The sequence below is a fragment of the Rhincodon typus genome, chromosome 5, assembly GCF_021869965.1.
Source record: "Rhincodon typus isolate 14 chromosome 5, sRhiTyp1.1, whole genome shotgun sequence".
NCBI lineage: Eukaryota > Metazoa > Chordata > Chondrichthyes > Orectolobiformes > Rhincodontidae > Rhincodon > Rhincodon typus.
Window position 1 is genome coordinate 20,646,103 of NC_063336.1, and position 27,453 is coordinate 20,673,555.

At 43.5% G+C, this 27,453-nt stretch overlaps 1 protein-coding gene across 1 annotated transcript in view; it reads right to left on the reverse strand.

The window, feature by feature from the left end:
- Positions 1–27,453, reverse strand: part of cdc40 (cell division cycle 40 homolog (S. cerevisiae)) — a 134,828-nt gene that overhangs the window by 40,273 nt on the left and 67,102 nt on the right. Inside the window, exons 8-11 of the mRNA XM_048596686.1 lie at positions 26,175–26,249; positions 23,432–23,477; positions 17,762–17,863; positions 12,736–12,851 (exon numbers count right to left, since the gene is read on the reverse strand). Of these exons, the coding sequence (XP_048452643.1) occupies positions 12,736–12,851; positions 17,762–17,863; positions 23,432–23,477; positions 26,175–26,249 (339 nt within the window). The remainder of the gene's footprint in view (positions 1–12,735; positions 12,852–17,761; positions 17,864–23,431; positions 23,478–26,174; positions 26,250–27,453) is intronic.

The window sequence follows — 27,453 nt, forward strand, 5'->3', positions numbered from 1 at the left end:
ATTGTAAACAGGAAGGTGGACAACGCGAAACTCCAAAAAGGAAATCGGCAAGTTGGCAGAGTAGGCAGATGAGGTTCAATGCAGACAAGTGCAAGATGATGCACTTTAGTCAGAAAAACATTGAAAGACAATACAAAATAAGGGGTACAATTCTAAACAGGGTACAGGAACAGAGGGACCTGGGTTATTAATATAGAGTTATTTTCAAGTCATACAGCATAGAAACAGACACTGTAGCTCACCACGCCAATGCGACCAACAAACACCAAACTACCCTGATCTCATTTACCTGCACTTGATCCATAGTCTACTATATCCTGGCACAGTATGTGTACATCCAGATGTTTCTTAAAAGATATGCGAGTACCTGCCTCCACCACACTTTGAGAGGCAGGTTCTCTTGTGTTCCATGTTCCTACCACCCCCGGGTGAAATTTTTTTTTAAATCAGATCTCCTCTAAATCACTTACTCCTCACGTCAAACTTGTGTCTTCTGGTTTTAGACACAGCTCCCATGGGGAAAAGATTCTCACAATCTACCTTATCTATGCCTCCTACAATTTTGTATACCTCAGTCAGAACCTCTACTCCAGCCTCCTCTGCTTCAAGGAAAACAAGCCCAGCTATCCCATCTCTCCTTATTACTGAGACTTTTCATCCCATGCAACATCCTTGTAGAAGAAATTAACACCATCTCCAGTGCAATCAATAGTTTGGCGACCAGAAACGCACATAGTATTCCATCTATGGCCTAACCAATGTTTTATAAAGTTGTAACAAGACTTCCCTGCTGAAGAAGGGTTCTTCCTGTTCTGAAGAAGGATCACTGGACCTAAAATGTTAACCGATTTCTCTTCACAGACGCTGCCAGACCTGCTGAGCCTTTCCAGTAATTTCTGTTTTCCAGCATTCACAGCATTTTTTTGTTCCTATATTCTAAGCCCCGGTTTATGAAGGCAAGCATCCCATATGCCTTCTGTGGACTTATATACAGAGGTCCCTCTGTTCCTCAGTATTCCCAAGGGACCTATCATAGATTATGTATATCATTCCCTTATGAGACCTCCCAAAATGCATCACCTCTCACTTATCAAGATAAAATTCCATCTGCCATTGCTCTGTCCAATTTACAAGTTGATCAATATCAGACTGTAGATCATAGAGCATGGAAGCAGATACTTCAGTCCAACTGGTGCATGCCAACAATGTTCCCAAACCTAACTAGTGCCACTTGCCTGCATTTGGCCCATGTCTTTCCAAACCTTTCTATTCATGTACTTATCCAAATGTCTTTTAAATTCTGTAACTTTGAGTTTGTAGACATGCTCGCCAAGCCAGTGGGTTTGGTTGCAAATGTTCTGTCACCCTGCTAAGTAACTTCATCACTGCGCCTCCGGTGAAGCATTGGTGTTCTGTCCTGCCTGTTATTTATATGCCTCAGTTTGTTAGGGTGTTTGGTACCACTTCTGGTTCTGTTTCTAGCAAACAGGCCTCCAGGAATTCCCTGGTATTCTAACCAGAACTCCATCAACAATCACATTGAATTAGACCTGGTGTACAAACCACTGAAAAACAGAACCGCATGTGGTACCAAACAACCCAACAAACTGAGGCATACAAATAAAAAGCAGTACAGAACACTGACACTTCACCAGAGGTGCAATGACGATGTTACTTAGCAGGGTGACGAAACGTTTGCAACCAAACCCATTGGCTCGGCGAGCAAGTCTACAACCTCATCCACAACCCGAACTACAAATCTTCTCGAAAACTTTATACTGTACCTTTACCTGCATCCACCACTTCCTCTGGCAGTTCATTCCACAAACAAACCCACACTCTAAAAAAAGTTGCCCCATATATCTTTTTTAAATCTTTCTCCTCTCACCTTAAAAATATGCCCCTTAGTTTTGAACTCCACCATCCTCGGGAAAAGCCTTTGCTATTCACCTTATCTATGCCCCTCATGATTTTACAAATCTCTATAAGGTCAACCCTCAACCTCCAGTAAGAAAATGACCCAGCTTATATTTGTAACTCAAACCCTCCATTCCCGGCAACATTCTGATAAATCTTTTCTGAATCCTCTCCAGTTTAATGATATTCTTCCTATAGCAGGGCAACCAGAACGTACACAGTACTACAGAAGAGGCCTCACCAACATCCTGTACAAACTCGACATGACGTTCCAACTCCTATATTCAAATGGTCTAAGCATGAAGGCAAGCATGCTAAACACCTTCTTAACCACCCTGTAGCCAGAGATCATCCCCTCACTACCAAGAACACCAATTTTCATGTCATCTGCAAACTTCACATTAACATCCAAGTCCTTAATGTATGTGACAAAACACAAAGGTCCCAGCACCGAATCCTGTGATACACTACTGGTCACAGGCTTCCAATCACAAAAACAACCCTCCACCATCACCATTTGCCTCCTATTTGCATGCCAATTTTGGATCCAGTTTGCCAACTTGCCTTAAATCTCAGGGGCTCATGACCTTTTAACATTACCATGTCGGACCTGGTCAAAGGACTTACTGAATTCCATTAAACCACATCAACTGCACTACCCTCATCAATATATTTAGTTACCTTTTCAAAAAACTCCATTAAATTAGTCAGGCAGGGATTTCCCACCAACAAATCTGTGTCAACTATCCCTGATCAATCCCTGCCTTTCCCAGTGTTGATTAATTTTGTCCCTCAGAATTTTTTCCAATGATTTCCCCACCAACATCAAACTAACTGGTCTGTAATTATCTCGCCTAGTCCTGCTGTGCTTCTTAAACAGATGAACCACGATAGCTGTCCTCCAATCATCTGGCACTTCACTTGTGGCAAGCGAAGTATTAAATATCTCTGCCAGGGCCCGAGCAATCTCCTCCCTTGCCTCCCGTAGCAGCCTGGGACACATCTTTTCGGGGGCCTGGAGTTTTATACATCTTTATGTCCACTAAAACATCTAATACTTCCCCCTTACTAATTTTAATATGTTCTAGAACTTCACCAACCCAAGTGAAATCCCTGGCTACAATGAATACAGATGAGAAATATTCATTTAAGCCCTCAACCATGTCCTCTGGCTTCATGCACAACTTACCCCTTTGGTCTCTAATAGGCCCCACTCTTTCCCTGGTTACCCTCTTACGCTTAACATACTCATAAAATGTCTTGGAGTTTTCCTTAATCCTATTTGTTAGATATCTCGTGACCCATCTTTGCCCTCCTAATTTCTTTACACTCTCTATACTTCTGAAGGGCATCCCTGTTTTTAATGTGCTGTAGCTAATATATGCTTTCCTAAAAAAAAATCAAATTCTGAAAATTCCATGACATCCAGGGTTCCATTGACCTGCTACCCTTGCCCTTCGCACTTAAAGGAACAAGCTGGCCCCGAATTCTCACTACACTACTTTTAAGAGACTCCCACTTTCCAAATATAGATTTACCTTCAAGTAGCTGTTCCCAGTTTATGTTTGCCATATCCTGTCTAATGACACTGAAATTGGCCTTTCCCCAATTTAAACATTTCTGCACTATCCACATCGCTTTCCATAATGGCTTTGAAACTTACAGAGTTACTATCAATACCCCCAAAACGCTCACCCACTGGCACTGCAACCACTTGACTGGCTTCATTTACTAGGATTCGGTTTAACACTACCCTATCTCTAGCAGGACTATGTACTGGCACAAGAAGCTCTGCTGGATGCACTTTAAAAATTCCATCCGTCTAATCCTTTCACACTAAGGCGATCCCAGTTAATTTAGCAAAGTTGAAATTCCCTACAACTATAACTCTGCTTCTCTCATACCTTTCTGTAATTTGCCCACATATTTGTTCCTTCCAACTCCCTCTGACTGTTGGGAGCCCTGTAGAATAGTTCCAGCAAAGTAATTGACACTTTTTTGTTTTAAAATCTACCCAGATGGCCTCATTTGAAGACTTTCTAGGACATCCTCCCTTATTCTGCAGTGATGGTTTCCTTTAACAATGATGCAATGCCTCCACAATTGTGCCTGAAACTTCTATGCCCTGGAATGTTGAGCTGTCAGTTCCGCCCTCCCTTCAACCCTGTCTCAGTGATGGCAACAATCTCACATTCCCACGTGCTGATCAACCTCAAAATTCGTCACCTCACCAGTCAAGCATCTCACATTAAAATAGATACAATTTAGCATTCCGGACCTCCCACGACCCTTATCGTGACAATGTCTTCTCTGCCTGATAGACTGTACTAGCATTCATTCTATATCTCATTGAACCTAAGACCCACTCCCCGCCATGGACAGGACCAATGTCATCTACAAAATCCCCTGAGAGACTGCAAGAAACACTACATCAGACAAACAGGAAGGAAACTAACAACAAGGGTGCATGAACACCAACTGGCTACAAAAAGACACGACCAATACTCGTTCATCTCAATCCACATGGACAAGGAGAACCAAGACTTCGACTGGGACAACACCAAGATCCTGGGACAGGCTAGGCAGAGACAAGCACAAGAATTCCTGGAAGCATGGCACTCCACAAAGCATGCTATTAATAAACACATTGAACTCGACCCCATATACATTCCACTACGAAGAAAAACCGGAAGTGGAAAACGCTACGTAGATGACACCTTTGTCATCATTAAACGGACCAAATTAGAAGAGACACACAGACTTATAAACAACACCCTCACCGGAATAAGATTGACCAGAGAGGAGGATAAGAACAAACAGCTCCCATTCTTGGACGTCATGGTAGAGCGCAAGACAAATGAGGAACTGCAAACGAAAGTACACCGTAAAGCCACACACACAGACCAGGTACTGAACTTCAATAGTAACCATCCCAGCACACACAAACGAAGCTGCGTGCGAACACTATTTAAAAGGGCAACAACACACTGCAACAACACGGAACTACGCCAACAGGAAGAAGAATACCTCTTCCAAGTGTTCAAGAATAATGGGTATCCAAAGAACTGGGTCGAAGATGCCTACAAGAACAGCAGCAGGAAGATTCTACACACCCCGACACACTTATCACACTACCCTAGATCAGGAACACGTCAGAACTCACCACAAGACTCCTACGACCGCTGGGCATCAGAGTGGCACACAAGCCCACGTCAACCCTATGACAACTGCTCACCTGAACTAAAGACCCACTCCCCACCATGGACAGGACCAATGTCATCTACAAAATCCCCTGCAGAGACTGCAAGAAACACTACATCGGACAAACAGGAAGGAAACTAACAACAAGGGTACATGAACTCCAACTGGCTACAAAAAGACACGATCAATACTCATTCATCTCAATCCACATGGACAAGGAGAACCAAGACTTCGACTGGGACAACACCAAGATCCTGGGACAGGCTAAGCAGAGACAAGCACGAGAATTCCTGGAAGCATGGCACTCCACAAAGCATGCTATTAATAAACACATTGAACTCGACCCCATATACATTTCCACTATGAAGGGAAACCGGAAGTGAGGCAATCCATCTCGACGGACCCCAGAGTTTAAAAAACCAGACTGGAAAACACACTGATGCTTCATCGGAGGCTGCACTGAGGATGTTACCAAGCATGGTAACGAAACGTCTGCGAAACAAGAAACCAGCTCGGCGAGCCAACCAACCTCAACAACCTCAATATCTCATTGGATCTTGTTCCCGACTTTACATCTACTTTGTGCCCCATTCCCCTGCCAAACTAGATTAAAATCTCTGCGTTTATGTGCACAGATCATTGAAGGTGGCAGGATAGGTAGAAGGAGTAGTTAATAAAGCATAGTGTCCTTAATAATAGGTGTGCAGATATAAGAGCAAGGAAATGATAGTGAAGTTGTGTTCAGACCTCAGCTGCAGTATTGTGTAGAGTTATGGGGCACCAGGTTATAGGAAGGATGTGAATGCATTGGAGATAGTGCAGAAGTGGTTTACAAGAATGATTCCAGGAATAAGAAGCTGTCTAATGGAGGGTAGATTAAAGAAGTTGGGACTGTTTTCCTTGGAGACAAGAAATCCAACAGAAGTTCTGACAGAGGTTTTCAAAATTTAAGTGGGTAGATAGGGAGAAGGTGTTCTCACTTGTAAAAAAAGCAAGAACAAGAGGGTACAGATTTAAAGTGACGTGCAAAAGAAGCAAGGGTGATATGAAAAAAATATTTATGCACAGCATACTGTTAGGGTATGGAATGCACTGCCTGGAAATGGGGTTGAGGCAGGCTCAATAGAGAAATTCAAGAAGGCACTGGATGATTATTTGGATAGAAAAAGTGTGCAAGGGTATGGGGGAAGAGTAGGAATTGAGCATTATGTAACTATGCTCAGTTGAACTATGCTCAGGAATAGGCAATACAGCCCCTTGATGCTGCCCTTCCAATCTATACAAGCTTAGCTGATCTCACCTTAACCTCCATTCTATTTCAACCTGCTACTAATTAAAACTTTGAGTAAATTTAAGGTGGAGATGGACAATGTTCCAGTCTGCCTCTCTCTACTCTTTTAACTCGCTGGGCCTATCTTTCTGCACACAGTTTGTTGCTCTGAAGCTGCACTCCCACACTCCCACTATTTTAACTCGCCTGGTCTGCCTCTCTTCATGCTGTTTCTCACTCTGAAGCTGCACTCCCTTCCCCTGTAGATGGGCTGAATAGCCTCCTTCTGTACCTGCTAACAATTTTGTGACTGTGTGACAGGTTACAGGGAGAAAGCAGCTGAGATCTTGCAAGACAACACGGTGCAGGGCTGGATGAACACAGGAGGCCAAGCAGCATCATAGGAGCAGAAAGGCTGACGTTTCGGGCCTAGACCCTTCATCAGAAAAGGGGGAGGGGAAGGGGGTTCTGAAATAAATAGGGAGAGAGTGGGAGGCGGATAGAAGATGGATAGAGGAGAGGATAGGTGGAGAGGAAACAAACAGGTCGAAGAGGCGGGGATGGAGCCAGTAAAGGTGAGTGTAGGTGGGGAGTTAGGGAGGGGATAGTTCAGTCCAGGGAGGACGGACAGGTCAAGGGGGCGGGATGAGGTTAGTAGGGAGGAGATGGGGGTGCGGCTTGAGGTGGGAGGAGGGGATAGGTGGGAGGAAGAACAGGTTAGGGAGGCAGGGACGAGCTGGACGGTTTTGGGATGCGGTAGGGGGGGAGGGGAGATTTTGAAACTTGTGAAATCCACATTGATACCATTGGGCTGCAGGGTTCCCAAGCGGAATATGAGTTGCTGTTCCTGCAACCTTCGGGTGGCATCGTTGTGGCACTGCAGGAGGCCCAGGATGGACATGTCGTCTGAGGAATGGGAGGGGGAGTTGAAATGGTTCGCGACTGGGAGGTGCAGTTGTTTGTTGCGAACCGAGCGTAAGTGTTCTGCAAAGCGGTCCCCGAGTCTCCGCTTGGTTTCCCCGATGTAGAGGAAGCCACACCGGGTACAGCGGATGCAGTATACCACATTGGCAGATGTGCAGGTGAACATCTGCTTGATGTGGAAAGTCTTCTTGGGGCCTGGGATGGGGGTGAGGGAGGAGGTATGGGGGCAGGTGTAGCACTTCCTGCGGTTGCAGGGAAAAGTGCCGGGTGTGGTGGAGCTGGAGGGGAGTGTGGAGCGGACAAGGGAGTCACGGAGAGAGTTGTCCCTCCGGAAAGCAGATAAAGGTGGGGAGGGAAAGATGTCTTTGGTGGTGGGGTCGGATTGCAGATGGCGGAAGTGTCGGAGGATGATGCGTTGGATCCGGAGGTTGGTGGGGTGGTACATGAGGACGAGGGGGATTCTTTTTTGGTTCTTATTGCGTGGACGGGGTGTGAGGGATGAGTTGCGGGAGATACGGTTGAGGGCGTTCTCGACCACTGAGGGGGGGAAGTTACGGTCCTTGAAAAACGAGGACAACTGAGATGTACGGGAGTGGAATGCCTCATCCTGGGAGCAGATGCGGCGGAGGCGAAGGAATTGGGAATAGGGGATAGCATTTTTGCAGGAAGGTGGGCGGGAGGAGGTGTATTCTAGGTAGCTGTGGGAGTCGGTGGGCTTGAAATGAATATCGGTTTCTAGGTGGTTGCCCGAGATGGAGACAGAGAGGTCCAGGAAGGGGAGAGAGGTATTAGAGATGGTCCAGGTAAACTTAAGGTTGGGGTGGAAGGTGTTGGTGAAGTGGATGAACTGTTCGAGCTCCTCGTGGGAGCACGAGGCGGCGCCGATATAGTCATCAATGTAACGGAGGAAGAGGTGGGGTTTAGGGCCAGTGTAGGTACGGAAGAGGGATTGTTCCATGTATCTTACAAAGAGGCAGGCGTAGCTTGGGCCCATACGGGTACCCATGGCCACCCCCTTTGTCTGTAGGAAGTGGGAGGAATTGAAAGAGAAGTTGTTGAGGGTGAGGGCGAGTTCGGCTAAGCGGATGAGGGTGTCAGTGGAGGGGGACTGGTCGGGCCTGCGGGACAGGAAGAAGCGGAGGGCCTTTAGGCCATCTGTATGGGGAATGCAGGTGTAGAGGGACTGGACGTCCATGATAAAGATGAGGTGTTGGGGACCGGGGAGTTGGAAGTTCTGGAGGAGGTGGAGGGCGTGGGTGGTGTTACGGACATAGGTTGGGAGTTCCTGGACCAAGGGGGAGAAAATGGAGTCCAGATAGTTGGAGATCAGTTCGGTGGGGCAGGAGCAGGCGGAGACAATGGGTCGACCAGGGCATTCAGGTTTGTGGATTTTGGGAAGGAGATAGAAGCGGGCGGTGCGAGGTTGTGGAACGATGAGGTTGGAGGCCGTGGGTGGGAGGTCACCTGAGGTGATGAGGTTGTGGATGGTTTGGGAGATGATGGTTTGGTGCTCAGGGGTGGGGTCATGATCAAGGGGGCGGTAGAAGGAGGTGTCGGAGAGTTGGCGTCTGGCCTCGGCGATGTAGAGGTCAGTGCGCCATACTACAACTGCACCTCCCTTGTCCGTGGGTTTTCTGGTGAGGTCGGGATTGGAGCGGAGGGCTGCACGTTCTGCGGGGGAGAGGTTGGAGTGGGTGAGAGGGGTGGAGAGGTTGAGGTGATTGATGTCTCAACGGCAGTTGGAGATGAAGAGGTCGAGGGAGGGTAGAAGGCCTTGGGGTGCTGAGATCTTGCTGCAGGATTCCCAGCCTCTGACCGGCTCTTGTAGCCATGATGGTCAGATTGTCTCTTGTTGGAGATGGTCATTGCCTGGCACTTGTGTCGCATGAATATCAGTTGCCACCTGTCAATCAAAACCGAAATCTTGTTCAGGTTTTGCTTCATTTGGCCATGGATTGCTTCAGTTCCTGAGGAATTACAAATGGTATTGAATATTGTGCAATCATCAGAGAATGTTCTGACTTCTAACTTTATGTTGAAGATGATTGGGCCTCGAATCCCACTACCCTGAGGATCTCCCGCAGAGATCATTCTGACCTCTACAACTATTTTCCTTTGTGCCTGGTATGACTCCAACCAGTGGCGAGTTTTACCTCCGATTCCCCTTGAGTTGTGTTTTCCTCGAGCTACTTGATGCCACACTTCATTAAATGTCATATTACTCATTTGCGGTGCGAGATAATTGTATTTTAGCTTGACAACAACATCCTGTTAGCGGAAAATACCATTCCTACGTTTGTTACAAAATAGCAGTGTCAGACAGCTAGTTACAGCAGTTGTTCAAATTTTTGAGGCACCTTCTTCGTTCCAGGGTAATTGGAGATAGACTGAGCACCTTTCAGGGTCAAAAGATGGTTTGATTTAACCACATGTTTTAGGTCACTGAAAGACTTGCAGCAGTGCATTCCACTCCTTAGGGCTTTGTTCCTGGTACTGCTAACCTTCTTTTGACCTTCCCTGCTGTGGCTGCAGGACATGTTTACTCTTCTTGAATCTGCTCCAACAAGGCTGCACCTCCAGTATACCTTGGAGCTCAGTCTTCCCTGTGAAGCCACGCCTCATTCTTTCCCCAATCAGATTTTCTACAATTACAACTCCCAGCACCTCCTTCAGTCACAATGTCCCCGCTACCATCTTCCAGGCCACGTTTCCACCAAGTTGTTTGACTCTTAGCAGCTCTGAACAAGTCATGTTGGACTTGAAATGTTAACTATTTCTCTCTCTACAGATATTGCTAGATCTGTTGAGTTTCTCCAGCATTTCCTGTTTTTATTTAAGACCATAATACATAAGAGCAGAAATTAGGCCATTCAGCCCATCAAGTTTACTCTGCCATTCAATCATGGCTGATAAGTTTCTCAACCCCATACTCCCGCTTTCTCCCCATAACTCTTAATCCCCTTGACAATCAAGAACCTATTGTCTTAAATATACTCAATGACCTGGCCTCCACAGCCTTCTGTGGCAGTGAATTCCATAGATTCACCACGCTCTGGCTGAAGAAGTTTCTCCTTATCGCCGTTCTAAAAGGACTTCCCTTTACTCTAAGGCTGCGCCCTCCGGTCCTAGTCTCTCCTACCAATGGAAACATCTTCCAAACATACACTCTGTCCAGGCCATTCAGTATTCTGTAAGTTTCAATTAGATCCCTCCTCATCCTTCTAAACTCCATCGAGTTTAGACCCAGAGTCCTCAAACGTTCCTCATATGTTAAGCTTTTCATTCCTGGGACCATTCGTGAACCTCCTCTGAACCCACTCCAGGGCCAGTACATCTTTCCTGAGATATGGGGCCCAAAACTGTGCAGAGCCTCAGAAGTATATCTTTTGCTATTCCAAGTCCTCTCAAAATATATGCCAAAGCTGCATTTGCCTTCCTAACTACTGACTCAACCTGCAAGTTTACCTTGAGAGAATCATGGACTAGAACATCCAAGTCTCTTTACACTTCAGACTTCTGAATTTTCTCTCCATTTAGAAAATAGTCCATGCTTTTATTCTTCTTACCAAAGTGCATGAACTCACACTTTCCCACGTTGTACTCCATCTGCCACTTCTTTGTCCACTCTCACTCTGCAGTCTCCCCACCTCCTCAATACTACCTATCCCTCTACCTATCTTTGTATCGTCTGCAAAATTAGCCAGAATGCCCATAGTTCCTTCAACGAGATCATTAATGTATAAAGTGAAAAGTTGTGGTCCCAACACTGACCCTTGTGGAACACCACTAGTCACCAGCTGCCATCACAACATAGACCCTTTTAACTCCACTCTCTGCTTTCTGCCAGAGAGCAAATCTTCTATCCATACTAGCACCTTGCCTCTAGCACTAGGGACCCTTATGTTACTCTACAGCCTTCTGTGCAGCACCTCGTCAAAGGTGTTCTGGAAGTCCAGGTAGCTAACATGTATGGACTCTCCTTGGCCTAACCTGCTCATTACTTCCTCAAAGAATTCTAACAGATTTGTCAGGCGTGACCTCCCCTTGACGAAGCCATGCTGAATTTGCCGTATTTTACCATACACTTCCAAGTATTCAGAAATCTCATCCTTCGTAACAGACTCCAAAATCTTACCCACAATGGAGGTTGTAATGGAGTTGTAAATCGGCCTGTAATTTTCAGTCTTTTGCCTTACTCCTTTTTTAAACAGGTGTGTCATGTTAGCGATTTTCCAGTCCTCTGGGACCCTCCCTGACTCTAGCAATTCCTGAAAGATCACCCCTAATGCCTTCACTATCTCTTTAGCTATCTCCTTAAGATTCTGGGAAGTAGTCCATCTGGTCCAGGTAATTTATCCACCTTCAGGCCATTCAGTTTTTCTAGCACCTTCTCCTTGGTGTTGGCCACCATATTCAGCTCTGCCCCGACACACTCGAATTTTTGAGATATTACTTGTGTCTTCCACTGTGAAGACTGACGCAAAGTAATTATTCAGCTCCTCAGCCATTTCCTTGTTCCACACTAATATCTGAATCATAGAATCCCTACAGTGTGGAAACAGGCCCTTTGGCCCAACAAGTCCACACCGACCCTCAGAGCATCCCACCCAGACCCATACCCCTAATCTACATATCCCTGAACACTATGGGCAATTTAGCATGGCCAATTCACCTAGCCTGTACATCTTTGGACTGTGGGAGGAAACTAGAGCACCCGGAGGAAACCCATGCAGACGTGGGGAGAATGTGCAAACTCCACACAGACAGTTGCCCGAGGGTGAAATCAAACTCGGGTCCCTGGTGCTGTGAGCAGCGGTGCTAACCAGTGTCACTGTGCCACCCAGTCATCTCTCCAGTGTCATTTTCCAGCAGTCCAATGTCCACTTTTCCCTCTCTTTTGCCCTTTATATATATCTAAAGAAACTCTGCAGTCCTTCTTTTTGACAGTACTTGACCAATCAAGGTCTTCATTGCAAAAGTGTTTGCTCCTGTACTCAAAGATGTCTTACTGCAACTATACAGGCCTTGGTGAGACCACACCTGGAGCACTGTGTATATTTTTGGTTCCCTTCCTTAAGGAAAGAAGTATTTACCAGACTGATTCCTGGGATGGCAGGTTTGTTGTATGAAGAGAAATTGGGACACTGGGCCTGTATTTTTTTTTAAATACCGTTATTTGAAATACAAATATGGAAAAATATTTAATTATAGGTATACTTCAATCATCCTGTTCAGAGATGTTATTACACTCTTCTGGAGCAGGTGGGACTTGAATCTGGGACACTTGGCTCAGGGGTACAGACATTACCATTGCACTACTTCTCACACTGTTTTAATTATTTCCATAAGTTTGAGTGAGTAGTAAGAAGCCATTAATACAACAGAATGTAAAAAAACAATGGGACATAAAGTGCAAATCTCACCTGGACAATTTTCTTATCTGACATACCAGCCACAAAGAGATGCTGCTTGTCTTCATCAGGATTGAACTTCACACAGTATGGAACTTTTCGATTAGAAAACTTAGCCGTGCATTTCCCTGAAGGCAAAAAGAGACAATACAAAAAGTATAAGATAAGGCTTAAAATACTGCACAGCATTACAAACTGAAGAACAATATTTTCCAGACATACTGCTATGTAATTAATTACACAATGAGTATTTTTATATAAGTGATTTTTTTTTAATTTAGCTGTCACTGCCGCGAAATCACTGAGCAGCAGAGTGTGATTGGTGTGGGGGTGGGGTAATGAGAGACTGGCAGAGGAATTTGATGGTGCACTTACAAACCTCAAAGCAGGAGCATGATTCAGCCATTTGAGTCAAGTTGCTTTTCCTTATGTAAGCATTTACTGGCACAGGGGAAGAAGGAACAACAAATAAAATCTAAGGGAAGGCGATGGCCTAATGGCATTATCTCAATTTTATTAATCCAGAGACCCAGGTAATATTCTGGGGAAGCAGGCTTGAATCCTGCTATGGCAGATGGTGGAATCTGAATGCAGTAAAAAAAAAGTCTGGAATTAAGTGTGCAATGGGAAACCATTGTTGATTGCCAGGGGGGAGAAAAATCATTTACTAATGTCCTTTAGGGAGGGAAACTGCAATCCTACTTGGTCCAGCCTACATGTGACTCCACACGCACAGCAATATGACTGACTCTTAACAATTAGGAACTGGCAATAAATGCTGGTCCTGCCAGCGACGTTACATCCCATCAATCAATAAAAAAAACTGAAAAGATTAATTCATATTTTCACAGAATTCTTAGATCAAAAATTTGCAAACAATATACTGTGAATCAAAGAGGAAATTATTTCAATATAAAACTGTCTGGATAGGTGGTCCATCATTACAAATAATTATTATATGGCCCAAATTTATTCATTCTGATCCCAAAAGGGTATAGGTTTGAGCAAATAATTCAATTAATTAATTTGGTGTATTTATTGCCACATGTACCTAAGTAGAGTGAAAAGCTTTGTTTACGAGCAGTACAGGCAGATCATACAGAGCAAGGACATACAGATCACATGGTAGAAAAAATAATTAGACAGAGGCATACAGGGTACATTGCACAGGGCATGTGCTAGGCAAGATCAACATTAGCAAGATCAGCATTATTTGAAGTTAGAGGATCCATTCATCAGTCTAGTAATAGTCGGGAAGAAGCTGTTTCTGAACCTGCGTTCAAGCTTCTATATCTTCTGCTTGATGGAAGAGGTCTTACGAGAGCATTATCAGGGTGCGACGGGTCTTTGATGATGTTGGCAGCCTTTCCGCAGCAACAAGCTGTGTTAAATGGAGTCCAAAAACCTCCACTCGTAATCCCGAGAACACGTGTGAGAACTAGAATTCTGCTGCAACATTTCTATTTTGAGATCATGCTTTGTATCAGTTAGTGCAACCATGAAGTTTGAAGTCATTAATTAACCAGGGATGTGCCTTAAATGGCATGGGGAAAATCAAGATACTTCTTTCCACCCTGATGTCAAACCACCCAATTATCTTCCTCATTCATCAAGTTCTTGGGAGGGGAAGATCACAGTTTCATGATTTGTTTTAAAGCTAATTTGAACTGTACTGAACAGGGTGATTTTATCAGGCACTGGAGGGAAATTTGGTAGTATGAGACACAAAGAAAGTTATAAAAAATGTTGAACAGGAAGCAAATTAATAAGAGTTAATGAAGCAACAATTAACAGAGATTTTCTGAAGGTAATGAAATTTTACCAACAGCATCCAGGATCCATGAAATGTCAGCTCATAAGCAGGCAATGCATAATGGGAGATCAAGTGCCATGGAAATAATATGCAATGTGCATGTAAAGTGCAAATCAGCAAGTCCGAGGTCACCCACAGGCAGAGATTTGCAATTACAGATCATTTCCTGGGGCTGGATTTCACGGATAGTGAAAGAAGTGGTTGAGGTTTCCTTCTGCTGTTTTGTGCCTCCATTTCGTCTTGCCTGATTTACTGCAGAAACACTCTCACATTTGCCTTTTCAATCACATTCATTGAGTAGCCCTCCTGTCTTCTCAACCCACCATGAAGCCCTAACTGGACAGAATTAAAATGTGCCTTCTTAATTGAATGCCATCTGGAAGTTAATACTGACAATCCCACTGCTGCAGCAATTTCGTGACTTGGAAATAATCCCAACATCCAGAATACCCTGGCATGGTGTCTGCAATGGGAACAAGGATGGGAAAATACTGTTTTGAGAGAATGAAAAAGATGGGAATCTCAACGATGAACAATGCTTTGCAATTTTCCCCTCAAGTCGTAAATGCGGCTTTAGAATCTCACCATTGAGCAACAACTAATTTATTTCCATGCATTTGCATCTCATTAATGCTCTACTCATCTTATTTACATGCAATTTCCAAATCTCCTCTCATTCTGTGCAAAACTAGAAGGCAAAAATTCCTGATGTGGAAATCAGAGCAGATACCTAAGTTCTGCTACTGCTGGTCCCACAGTAAGATAGAAACAAGAGACTAGAGGTGCAGCAGTAGGCCATTCAGTTCTCTGTGCCTGCTCTGCCGTTCATTGTGATGATTGCTGATCCTGTAACTCAATATCATATTGCCACTTTCTCTCCATACCCCTTAAAGCCTTCAAAATCTAAAAATGCATCCATCTCTTTCTTGAATATATTCAGTGACTTGGCCTCCACAGTCTTCTGTGGCAGAGAATTCCACAGGTTCACTATGGTTTGAGCACAAAGATTTCCTCATCTCAGTCCTAATGGTCTACACCATATCCTGAAATTGTGTCACCTCGGTGTAGATTTCCCAACCAGGGAAAACATCCTCCCTCAATCCAATCTGTTCAGCCCTGTTAGAAGTTTATAGGTTTCAATCAAGACTCCTTTCATCCTTCTAAACTCTAGTGATTACAGGCCCAGTCAAACCAATCTCACATCATAGGACAGTCCTATCATCCCTGTTATCAGCCTAGTGAACCTCCAATGCACTCCCTCTATAGCAAGCCTTTGCTCTATCAGGTAAGGAGACCAAAACTACATACAAACTCCCAGTGTGATCTCACCAAGGTTCTGCAAACTGCAGTAAGGCATCCTTACTTCTGAACTCAAATCCTCTTTTAATGAATATACTATTTGCAGTCTTGGCCATCACCATTCTTCAAAACCATCTCCCTGCATGTTCCAGGGCCACTACACTCCTTGACAACTCATTCTTGCAAGTTAGCATTGGCAAGCGACCAGCCCTCATCACATCACTGCTCTCAGACCAATTCACACATTCCTTTAACCCTTCTACCATCAGGAAGCCTTTAAGTTTCAGTGTGCAGGGAGACAGCCAAGTTTCTTTGAAACACCCGAGTATCAAGTTGACAGAACAAAAGAAGAATAAAGAATAGTACAGCACAGGAACAGGCCCTTCAGCCCTCCAAGCCTGCGCTGCTACATTTTACTCTTCCATACTAAAACGGTCTTCACTTGCATGGTCCGTATCCCTCTACTCCCTTTCAATTCATGTGTTCATCCAGGTGCTTCTGAATGCTGCTATTGTGACTGCTGCAGCACCTCCTCTGCCAATGCATTCCAGGCACCCACCACCCTTTGTGTGGGAAAACTTGCCTCGCACATCTCTTTTAAACTTCCCCCTTCGTACCTTGAACCTGTGTCCCCTAGTAATTGACCCCGTCACCCTGGGAAACAGTGAACCGCTGCTTTTTTCAGCAGACCATTGTGCTATGACAGAGAGTGAACACGCGAACTGTTTACTGTACACTTCCCAACCCTGAATGTCACAGATTCTATATCTGACTCACAAGGCGGGTGCAAGTATGGAATGATGTGCACACTGCACACTGTGCGTAGCCTAAGTGTTGTCCAAATTAAAGTGCACACCTTGGCTGCAGTCATTTACATTGCACTTCGAGGATTCCTGATCTCTGAGCCTACCTGCAGTCAAGCAGTCAGTTACTTGTGAGAAATGAACAATGCTTGGCCATTGCAACGTCTGAAGAAGATGCTCATTTCTCACATGGTTGAGACTTAATCAGGTACAGCAACACTCTGAGTGGCAGGTGCCCAGGGCTTTCTTCATGGAACAGCTACAGAGATATGTCATTGATGTGCTCACCAGATTGTACTCCCAAGTGTAATCTAGACAGAGTACCCACCAAAGTACAAGTTTCTGAGCAGGTAAAGAATGCAGGTGAAAACTTTGCCAGTGCATCCTCTGAGGGCTCAGTGGCTTCCTCTTCAGAGGGGGAGATGCAGGTGAGGGTCTCCGGAACTGGCTTCATCTGACTGGAGGTTCACTGGGTGCCACCAGGACCTGCATAACAGGGTGAGGGAATCAGCTGTCTAAGAGGAATAAAAGCTTTCGGAGATTAAGAATGAGTTAGCACTGGTGTTATTGGGAGAGCAGCACAGCATCATGAAGCTTATTGGGTTAGGTGCCCATTGAGGTCTCCACGTCCCCACATGAGCAGATGTGACCTTTTCCAACTAATTTGAGAAAGTTCTTTGGTGTCTTCACTAAACAATTTTTGAAATGTAGTCACTGTCGCAATGTAAGAAATGCAGCAGCTAATCCATATATAGAAACCTGCCTGAAAGGGCAATGTGATAATGATCAAATAAACCGTTCTCGTGACGTTGATCGAGAGATCAGTGTTGGCCAAGAGACTGTAGGGTAACAACCCCACTGCTCGTCAAGATACAGCCAGAGGGGGCAAAGGCCTTGGTTTACTACCTGAACAATGGTGAATCTGATGCTGCTTCACTCAGCAAAGCAGTGGAGAGCGATCCTTAATTTTTCTGTTTCAGTGGGAAGTGAACACAAAACTCTGTCTCAGAGGCAAGACTGCTACAAATTGAGCCATGGCTGAATCTTATACAATTATCACACATTGTAAACTTCATAGATAATTGAAAAGCTTCAAATACCAGAGCAGTGTATTTTTACTCACCCGTCTCGGTGTCCCAGAGTTTAAGGTATCGGTCGTACGCAGCACTAAGGAACTGGGTGCCATCATTGTTAAAGCATACATCTCGCACAGCTTTACTATGGCCTTAAAAAGAAGTAAGGAGGAAAAAAGTATTTTAGGACTGGCAACATCAGTGGCTATAAGATCTTTCTTGGCAAAATTTACGAAACATAGTCTTTGTCAGCTGTGACAGTAGAACAATACAAAGTCTGCTAAGCTGAAACTAATTTCATTAACAGAGTCCTAATTTTCTTGAAAAGAAGATAGCTTAAAAAATCCTGTAATTTTGAACATTTATTCAATACACATTTAATGTTTCATTCACAGACAAATGATTTGAATTGCTATGCCATCTTTTAAATAATTCAGTACAGTGGAGCCTCTCCAAGCTTATTTTCTTTATTCTTGGAACAGGTATGGTCATTACTGGCAAGGGTGGCATTTGTTGCCTATTTCTAACTCCCCTTGACCTGGGTGGCTTGCTATTTTGAAAGACAGTTACAAGTCTAGCTAAAAAGTAGTTGAGCAGCACTGCAATGATATATAGACCAGATTACGCAAGGACGACAGATTTTATTCCCTAGAGGATATCAGTGAACTAGATGGGTTTTTAACAACAATCAAGGACAGTTTTAAAGTCACCATTACTGATACCAATTTTATATTACATTTCACCAGCTAACATGGTAGGATTTGAGCCCATGTCCGCAGCTAATTTATTTGGCGCTCTGGTTTGCTAATCTGATGACACGAACACTGCACCATAGTTCTTCAGTGGTAGAAGCAATAATCTCTCTATTTAAAATTTTTCAAAATCTCATTGAACCATATTTGTCCAAAGTATATCAGAACTCTACATGTATATGCTTGCTTTTTTGCCCCCTGCCAGTATCTGTTCTGAAATTTGGCTCATGCTTGATACCAGTTAAGTCAGAGTTTAAAAAAGAAAATTGGCAGTTCAAATCTTGGGAACAAAACAATGAACAAACTGCAATTCGATATGATTAAAATGACTTTACTACGCTTGTTCATGTGGCCAATTGCCATCTCACACTTATGATACTACACCAGTAAGATTTACAAATAGTTATATTAAACAGCATAACTCCCCAAATTTGGCCTAGGAGACTGTACAATAATGAATTTGGAGGCCAAAATGAATATAATAGTCAAGCTACACAAGCTCTCCAGGTATATAGAACATAGAACATAAAACATTACAGCGCAGTACAGGCCCTTCGGCCCTCGATGTTGCGCCGACCTGTGAAATCAATCTGAAGCCCATTTAACCTAAACTATTCCATTATCATCCATATGTTTATCCAATGACCATTTAAATGCCCTTAAAGTTGGCGAGTCCACCACTTTTGCAGGCAGGGCATTCCACGCCCTTACTACTCTCTGAGTAAAGAACCTACCTCTGACATCTGTCCTATATCTATCACCCCTCAATTTAAAGCTATGTCCCCTTGTGCTAGCCATCACCATCCGAGGAAAAAGGCTCCCACTGTCCACCCTATCTAATCCTCTGATCATCTTGTATGTCTCTATTCAGTCACCTCTTAACCTTCTTCTCTCTAACGAAAACAGCCTCAAGACCCTCAGCCTTTCCTCATAAGACCTTCCTTCCATACCAGGCAACATCCTGGTAAATCTCCTCTGCACCCTTTCCAATGCTTCCACATCCTTCCTATAATGCGGTGACCAGAACTGTACGCAATACTCCAAGTGCGGCCGCACCAGAGTTTTGTACAGCTGCATCATGACCTCATGGCTCCGAAACTCAATCCCTCTACCAATAAAACCTAACATACTGTACGCCTTCTTAACAACGCTATCAACCTGGGTGGCAACTTTCAGTGATCTATGCACATGGACACCGAGATCTCTCTGCTCATCCACACTACCAAGAATCTTACCATTAGCCCAGTACTCTGTATTCCTGTTACTCCTTCCAAAGTGAATCACCTCACACTTTTCCGCATTAAACTCCATTTGCCACCTCTCAGCCCAGCTCTGCAGCTTTTCTATGTCCCTCTGTAACCTGCAACATCCTTCCGCACTATCCACAACTCCACCAACTTTGGTGTCATCCGCAAATTTACTAACCCATCCTTCTACGCCCTCATCCAGGTCATTTATAAAAATGACAAACAGCAGTGGCCCCAAAACAGATCCTCGAGGTACGCCACTAGTAACTGAACTCCAGGATGAACATTTCCCATCAACCACCACCCTCTGTCTTCTTACAGCCAGCCAATTTCTGATCCAAACCGCTAAATCACCCTCAATCCCATGCCTCCGTATTTTCTGCAATAGCTTACCATGGGGAACCTTATCAAACGCTTTACTGAAATCCATATACACCACATCAACCGCTTTACCCTCATCCACCTGTTTGGTCACCTTCTCAAAGAACTCAATAAGGTTCGTGAGGCACGACCTACCCTTCACAAAACCGTGTTGACTATCCCTAATCAAATTATTCCTTTCTAGATGATTATAAATCCTATCTCTTATAATCCTTTCCAACACTTTACCCACAACCGAAGTAAGGCTCACTGGTTTATAATTACCAGGGTTGTCTCTACTCCCCTTCTTGAACAAGGGGACAACATTTGCTAGTCTCCAGTCTTCTGGCACTATTCCTGAAGACAATGACGACATAAAGATCAAAGCCAAAGGCTCTGCAATCTCCTCTCTAGCTTCCCAGAGAATCCTAGGATAAATCCCATCCGGCCCAGGGGACTTATCTATTTTCACACCTTCCAGAATTACTAACACCTCCTCCTTATGAACCTCAATCCCGTCTAGTCTAATAGACTGTATCTCAGTATTCTCCTCGACTACATTGTCTTTTTCCTGTGTGAATACTGACAAAAAATATTCATTTAGCACCTCTCCTATCTCTTCGGACTCCACGCACAACTTCCCACTACTGTCCTTGATCGGCCCCAATCTTACTCTAGTCATTCTTTTATTCCTGACATACCTATAGAAAGCTTTAGGGTTTTCCTTGATCCCACCTGCTAAAGACTTCTCATGTCCCCTCCTGGCTCTTCTTAGCTCTCTCTTTAGGTCCTTCCTGGCTAACTTGTAACTCTCAAGCGCCCTAACTGAGCCTTCACGCCTCATCTCTACATAAGCCTCCTTCTTCCTCTTGACAAGAGATTCAACTTCTTTAGTAAACCACGGTTCCCTCACTCGACCACTTCCTCCCTGCCTGACAGGTACATACTTCTCAAGGACACGCAGTAGCTGTTCCTTGAACAAGCTCCACATTTCATTTGTGCCCAGCCCCTGCAGTTTCCTTCTCCATCCTATGCATCCTAAATCTTGCCTCATCGCCTCATAATTGCCTTTCCCCCAGCTATAACTCTTGCCCTGCGGTATATACCGATCCCTTTCCATCGCTAAAGTAAACGTAACCGAATTGTGGTCACTATCACCAAAGTGCTCACCTACCCCCAAATCTAACACCTGGCCTGGTTCATTACCCAGTACCAAATCCAATGTGGCCTCGCCTCTTGTTGGCCTATCTACATACTGTGTCAGGAAACCCTCCTGCACACATTGGACAAAAACTGACCCATCTGAAGTACTCGAACTATAGCGTTTCCAGTCAATATTTGGAAAGTTAAAGTCCCCCATAACAACTACCCTGTTACTTTCGCTCCTATCCAGAATCATCTTTGCAATCTTTTCCTCTACATCTCTGGAACTTTTCGGAGGCCTATAGAAAACTCCCAACAGGGTGACCTCTCCTTTCCTGGTTCTAACCTCAGCCCATACTACCTCAGTAGACGAGTTGTCATCAAACGTCCTTTCTGCCACCGTAATACTGTCCTTCACTAACAATGCCACACCTCCCCCTCTTTTACCACCTTCCCTGATCTTACTGAAACATCTAAACCCCGGAACCTGCAAACAACCATTCCTGTCCCTGCTCTATCCATGTCTCCGAAATGGCCACAACATCGAAGTCCCAGGTACCAACTCATGCTGCTAGTTCACCCACCTTATTCCGGATGCTCCTGGCATTGAAGTAGACACACTTCAAACCACCTTCCTGCCTGCCGGTACACTCCTGCGACCTTGAAACCTTATTTATGACCTCACTACTCTCAACCTCCTGTACACTGGAGCTACAATTCAGGTTCCCATCCCCCTGTTGAATTAGTTTAAACCCTCCCGAAGAGCATTAGCAAATTTCCCCCCCAGGATATTGCTACCCCTCTGGTTCAGGTGTAGACCATCCCGTTTGTAGATGTCCCACCTACCCCAGAATGAGCCCCAATTATCCAGGTATCTGAATCCCTCCCTCCTGCACATCCCTGTAGCCACGTGTTCAACTGCTCTCTCTCCCTATTCCTCGCCTCGCTAGCACGTGGCACGGGTAACAAACCAGAGATAACAACTCTGTTTGTTCTAGCTCTAAGCTTCCACCCTAGCTCCTTGAATTTCTGCCTTACATCCCCATCCCTTTTCCTACCTATGTCGTTGGTGCCTATGTGGACCACGACTTGGGGCTGCTCCCCCTCCCCCTTAAGGATCCCGAAAACACGATCCAAGACATCACGGACCCTGGCACCTGGGAGGCAACACACCAACCGCGAGTCTCTCTCGTTCCCACAGAATCTCCTATCTGTCCCCCTAACTATGGAGTCCCCAATGACTAATGCTCTCCTCCTCTCCCCCCTTCCCTTCTGAGCAACAGGGACAGACTGTTTTATATTTTCCATAAAGTTTGTAGTTTTTGAATTAAGTTCATAATTTGGGCCATCTTGCTGCATGTTATTTTGACAGCAAATATTCCCACCAAATAATTTATATTCTGCACTGTTTTTTAAATTGCAAGCATCACATCTCATCCATAACACAAGTAGTGAAGCAGTGAACCAATGTGGCAGTGAGGTGGAGTGCATCAGGGAGTGTACCAAAAGCCAACTATCAGAGGATCAGGGAGCAAAGAGAGAAATCAGGAACAAAATGGGAGAGTAATTTTCTCTTTGAATTACAATGACTGCTGGAAATAAAGGAGAGAAAAAGGAAATGGTAACATTGTTGGTCATTAGCCAGAGGACTGACTAACAATCAATTGACACAAATTCAAATACCATCGCAGCTGAGGAATTTAAATTAATTAAATGAAGTCTAAAATGAAAAGCTAATATCAATAATGGTACCCACGAAACTGCTAGATTGTAGTAAGAATGCAATGTTTCACAAGTGCCCTTTAGGAAAAGAAATTGAGTCTGATCTCTACGTGATTCCAGACCTTCAGTACCGTGATTGACTCTTAACTTGCCCATGATTTGGCGTATCAAGCCATCAACACCTCCAGCTGTATTCAAGATGGTAGTTCATTATTTCAAAGACAATTAGGGTTGACTTTACCAGACACACACATCCTGTAAAATAAAGTCTTCAGTGCAGCTTATTCAACGGCTGCACATTGAAAACAAGTGGATGGAGAGCGTGCTCATAAATATCAAGGTTTTATGACTGCAATTGTTGAAATATAATCAAGCAAATTGATGATACGGGATTTCTCTTTTTAAAGCAGTAGGTTGGGTTTGCTTAAAACAATTACAGCATTGAAATGAATAACACAATTTCCTAGCCCTCTCATCCAGACAGAAATATACTTACCAATAAATGTTCTAATGCATCTGCGGTCATTGTAAACTTCCCAAAGCTGAAAAAAGACATGTGATACAGGTTGAAAATGATACACGACTTTCCAACTTCTCTCCTAGTTTCTCCAGGCTACAAACCTATTCCATCTATGACGTGGTGATGCTCCCCTCCTTCAATGCTTAAACTAATGAAAATATTTTACTGTTGGAAAATATGGAGTGACTGATCTTGTGAAATTCTTCTCAGACACTCCATCCCTGCTTTGGCTTTGAGGCAATTGCAGCAACAAGGCCAAGATCACTACTCTTGTCCATTAAGAATTCCACATTTAGGCTGTATAACTTAACATGCACTTACATAGCATCTTTAACATCGTAAAATAACCCAGATTTCCCTGAAATTTGCAACTGTACAATATGATGCATTAGCTCTTCTTTACTTCCTATGTATCATTGGATATGGTTAATACAGGTCTCTTGATGTACAATTTCACAAGATTGTCCTTCCTTGCTTCAAATTTCAGCCAGCTCAACATAGCTACCATACGCTAAGCACAGGCTTCCCTTCTATCCCCACACAATCACTTTTAAATTTCCCAAAGTTCTCTTCTTTGACCATTTTGTTAGTAAACTGTTCCTTTATGATAACATGATACAAAAATTGACCCTTTAGCTATATGCGCCACGGACCTAATTCTACTTCACCATTTTCACTGACCCCACAAACTCACAAAGTACTCTTGGTGTGCATGTCAACAGATAGACAAAGGCAGCAGGATAGGTAGATAAGGTGGTTATGAAGGTATATGGGTTAGTTGCCTTTATTAGTTAAGGCAGTGAATACAAGAGCAAGGAGGTTATGATAGAGCTTTATATAATGGTAGTCAGGTCACAGCTGGAGTACTGTGAGCAGTTCTCGTTGCATATTATAGAAAGGACGTGACTGAACTGGAGAGGGGGCAGAGGATATTCACTAGGATGCTGCCTGACAGGAGTGATTAGGGTGGTCTGCCTTACGGCAGCGAAGGCTGAGCGAGGGATCTAATTGAGGTATACAATCTTCTGATAGGGAGAAACATTGAAACAGATCAATAACCAGGGGATCAGTTTTGAGGTATAAAGGGCAGGAGATTTATAAAGGATTTGATGAAAATCATTTTCATCCAGGAGAGTTGAGTATCTGGAACTCCATGCCTGAAAGGGTGGGAGAGCCAGGAACCTGCGATATTTAATGAGTATTTAGCTGAACACTTGAAACACCATAGCACATTAGGTCACAGGCCAAATGCTACAAAAGGGGAGGAGAATAGTTCTTTGATTATCGGTACAGATACAATGGGCTGAAGAGCTTCCTTCTTGCGTAAAAAGTATTACTCTACACTCTGTGCCGTCACACTTTCTGTTTGAAGTTAAATAAGCTATAATTTCCTCTAACTGAACATCAGCAAACTGAGAAAACTGTTATTTTGAGTCCCTGTTAAGCTCTGCTCTCTTGCAACTCATGTGATTCTCTCCCTGGCTGATCATCCAGCCTGATTCACACAATGAGTGAGAAGGACACTGTTTTAAGAGAAGTTCGGAAACTTCTCTACCATGCATCCATCTTTGTAGTACCCTATGCTTCTGTTCCTTTTCAATCCCATTGTCGCCGTGAACTTATTGTAACATACTGACTTCCAGACTTGATTTTTTCAATGTTTTCTACGCTGGCCTCTTCATCTCCAAAATTCTGCATGATTCAAAATTCCACCATGTCCACCGTGATCTGCAGTGTAGCGGTTCATACTCCTCCTTTAAGAATGTCCTTGTGGATTTACACTGTCACTTGTTTCCAAGGCACTGAAGTTAAAATTGTCAACTTGCTTTATAAGTACCTTCAAGACCTCACCCCAGTCTTACAACTCTTTCCATATTCCAAGTCTGGTTTTACATTCCATCATTAAGCAACCCATCTCTCTCTTCCATAATTCTTTCACTAAATTCATGCATCTCTTTCTCTACAACTTCACAGCTTGCCAACCCAAGCAAGCTTTAGGCACCTTGCTCAAGTTTATTACTATGGCTTAATATCAAATCTTTTCTTTCTCTGTGAAGCAGCAATGCTTTGTTAAATATATATAGAGGCAAATTGTGGTTATTAATTTGAAGTCAAGAAGGAAATCAAAGTGTTAAATTGCACAGCCAATTTTATGTATTTTTATCGAAAACACTGAATCAAGCAGAGATTACTTTCAATATATCAACATTAACATCACATAAACATTGCATACCAAGTGACAGCTATCTTTACAGCTACAGAAAGTTTACATTGAAATAGAATAACCTTCCCGTGCAAAATTAAGAGTTGAAATTAACTGCAGCAGACATGAGGGAGCTATTGCAAGGCTGTAATCTAATCTTTGTTATGAAGTTCAAAGGAGTTGCTCATAAGGCTTAGGATGTCATCTACAATTCTGTTATGCAAATACCTTACAGTTTACACAATGTTTTCTCTAGTAGTCTAAATTCATATATCAAAATTACGTATATAAACACTGAAAATAAACAAGGGGACAGGTGAAGAATTACTTTAAAAATATTCTTTATTTGATTTTCAGGTGACAAAATGTTCAAAGCTCATATTCAATTTTAGGGATGATTTCTGAATCCATCAGTTAAATTGCTTTGCTGCAATGACTCTCAAATTTCTATCTCTAATCTATTACACCCTGGATAAATGACATGACAAACTGTGAAGCAGTGCAGTAAATCTTTACCTTTATTTTACAGTCCATGGAACAGGACAAAAGCAAGTGACCAGATGTTGGAAACAATCGAATAGCACTGACGCCCTGAAACATAAAAAAAATTGGAAATCACTTCAGTAGCTAATATCAAACTAAAATTAAAATTGTCAGGATTAGATTTTTTCTGCTTTTTACAGACAGGACTTAAGGTGGGCAATTTTCCATTAATATACAAGTCTTCAGCATAATGTCTGGGATTTTGTCATGTCCCATATCCAGTAAATGCTTTAAAGAAATCATTCATAGGATACGGAATTTGCTGGCTGTGCGAACATTTACTACCATCCCTAACTGCTCTTAAGAAAGTGGCGGTAGGCTGTGCACAGAAATCTTCTTAATGTCACATACAGTGACTAGATTTGACTGCATGTCTGTACTAATGATGGTACGGGCATCAAGAGGATAACTACTAATCTGCATTTACTTCTGATACTGTCTCACATTTAGTGACATGTATTTTTTTTAAGTGGATTCCCAACCTTTCATGTTGATCCACATTATATTTGAAAGCAGAACACAAGAATATAACAATGTCCTCTTATGGTCTGAACCAGATATTTAATTCTCTGGCATTTGCCTTCTGTCTTTGCTATCTTTTTGAAAGTGTACTAAGGAAATATTGACTAATACAATACATGAAAACTTCTGTACAATTTCTATATTGAAAGAAGCACCAAGATGATAGTCTTTGCAGAACTGGTTTTAGGATACAGGTGTCAAGTAAAGTGTGGTCATGAGACGAGGTGCTCCAACTCTGCCCGTGATTACACTAAATAAGACCACACTGGAAGTAGTTAGCAAATTGTGCTCAAATAAAAAGAGAAGTTGCTGGAGAAACTCAGCAGGTCTGGCAGCATTTGTCGGAAGACAGCACAGTTAACAATTTGAGTCCAGTTACAATTCATTAGAACTGTTACCTGGTAGGATAAATGGTACTTATGCTGAAGAGAGAGAAATATGAAAGGGGTAGGTAAACAAGGAGGTTATGGATAGCAGGCCAGGACAAATGAAAAGCTCAATAAGTGTTAATAACAGACAAGAGAAAGATATTGGGTACAACACCGTCTTCACTTTGCCACCCAACTCACACCTTCCCCCTAACTTCAGCTTCAGCGAATCTGTAGAATTAAACACAGTCACATAGCCGAGGATGTTCTAATAGTGAGGAAACTGGAGTCAGAAGACTGCAAGGTTCCACTTCAACGATGTGTGCAAACATGATTTGAAGGCCTAAACACTGCCTATTGCA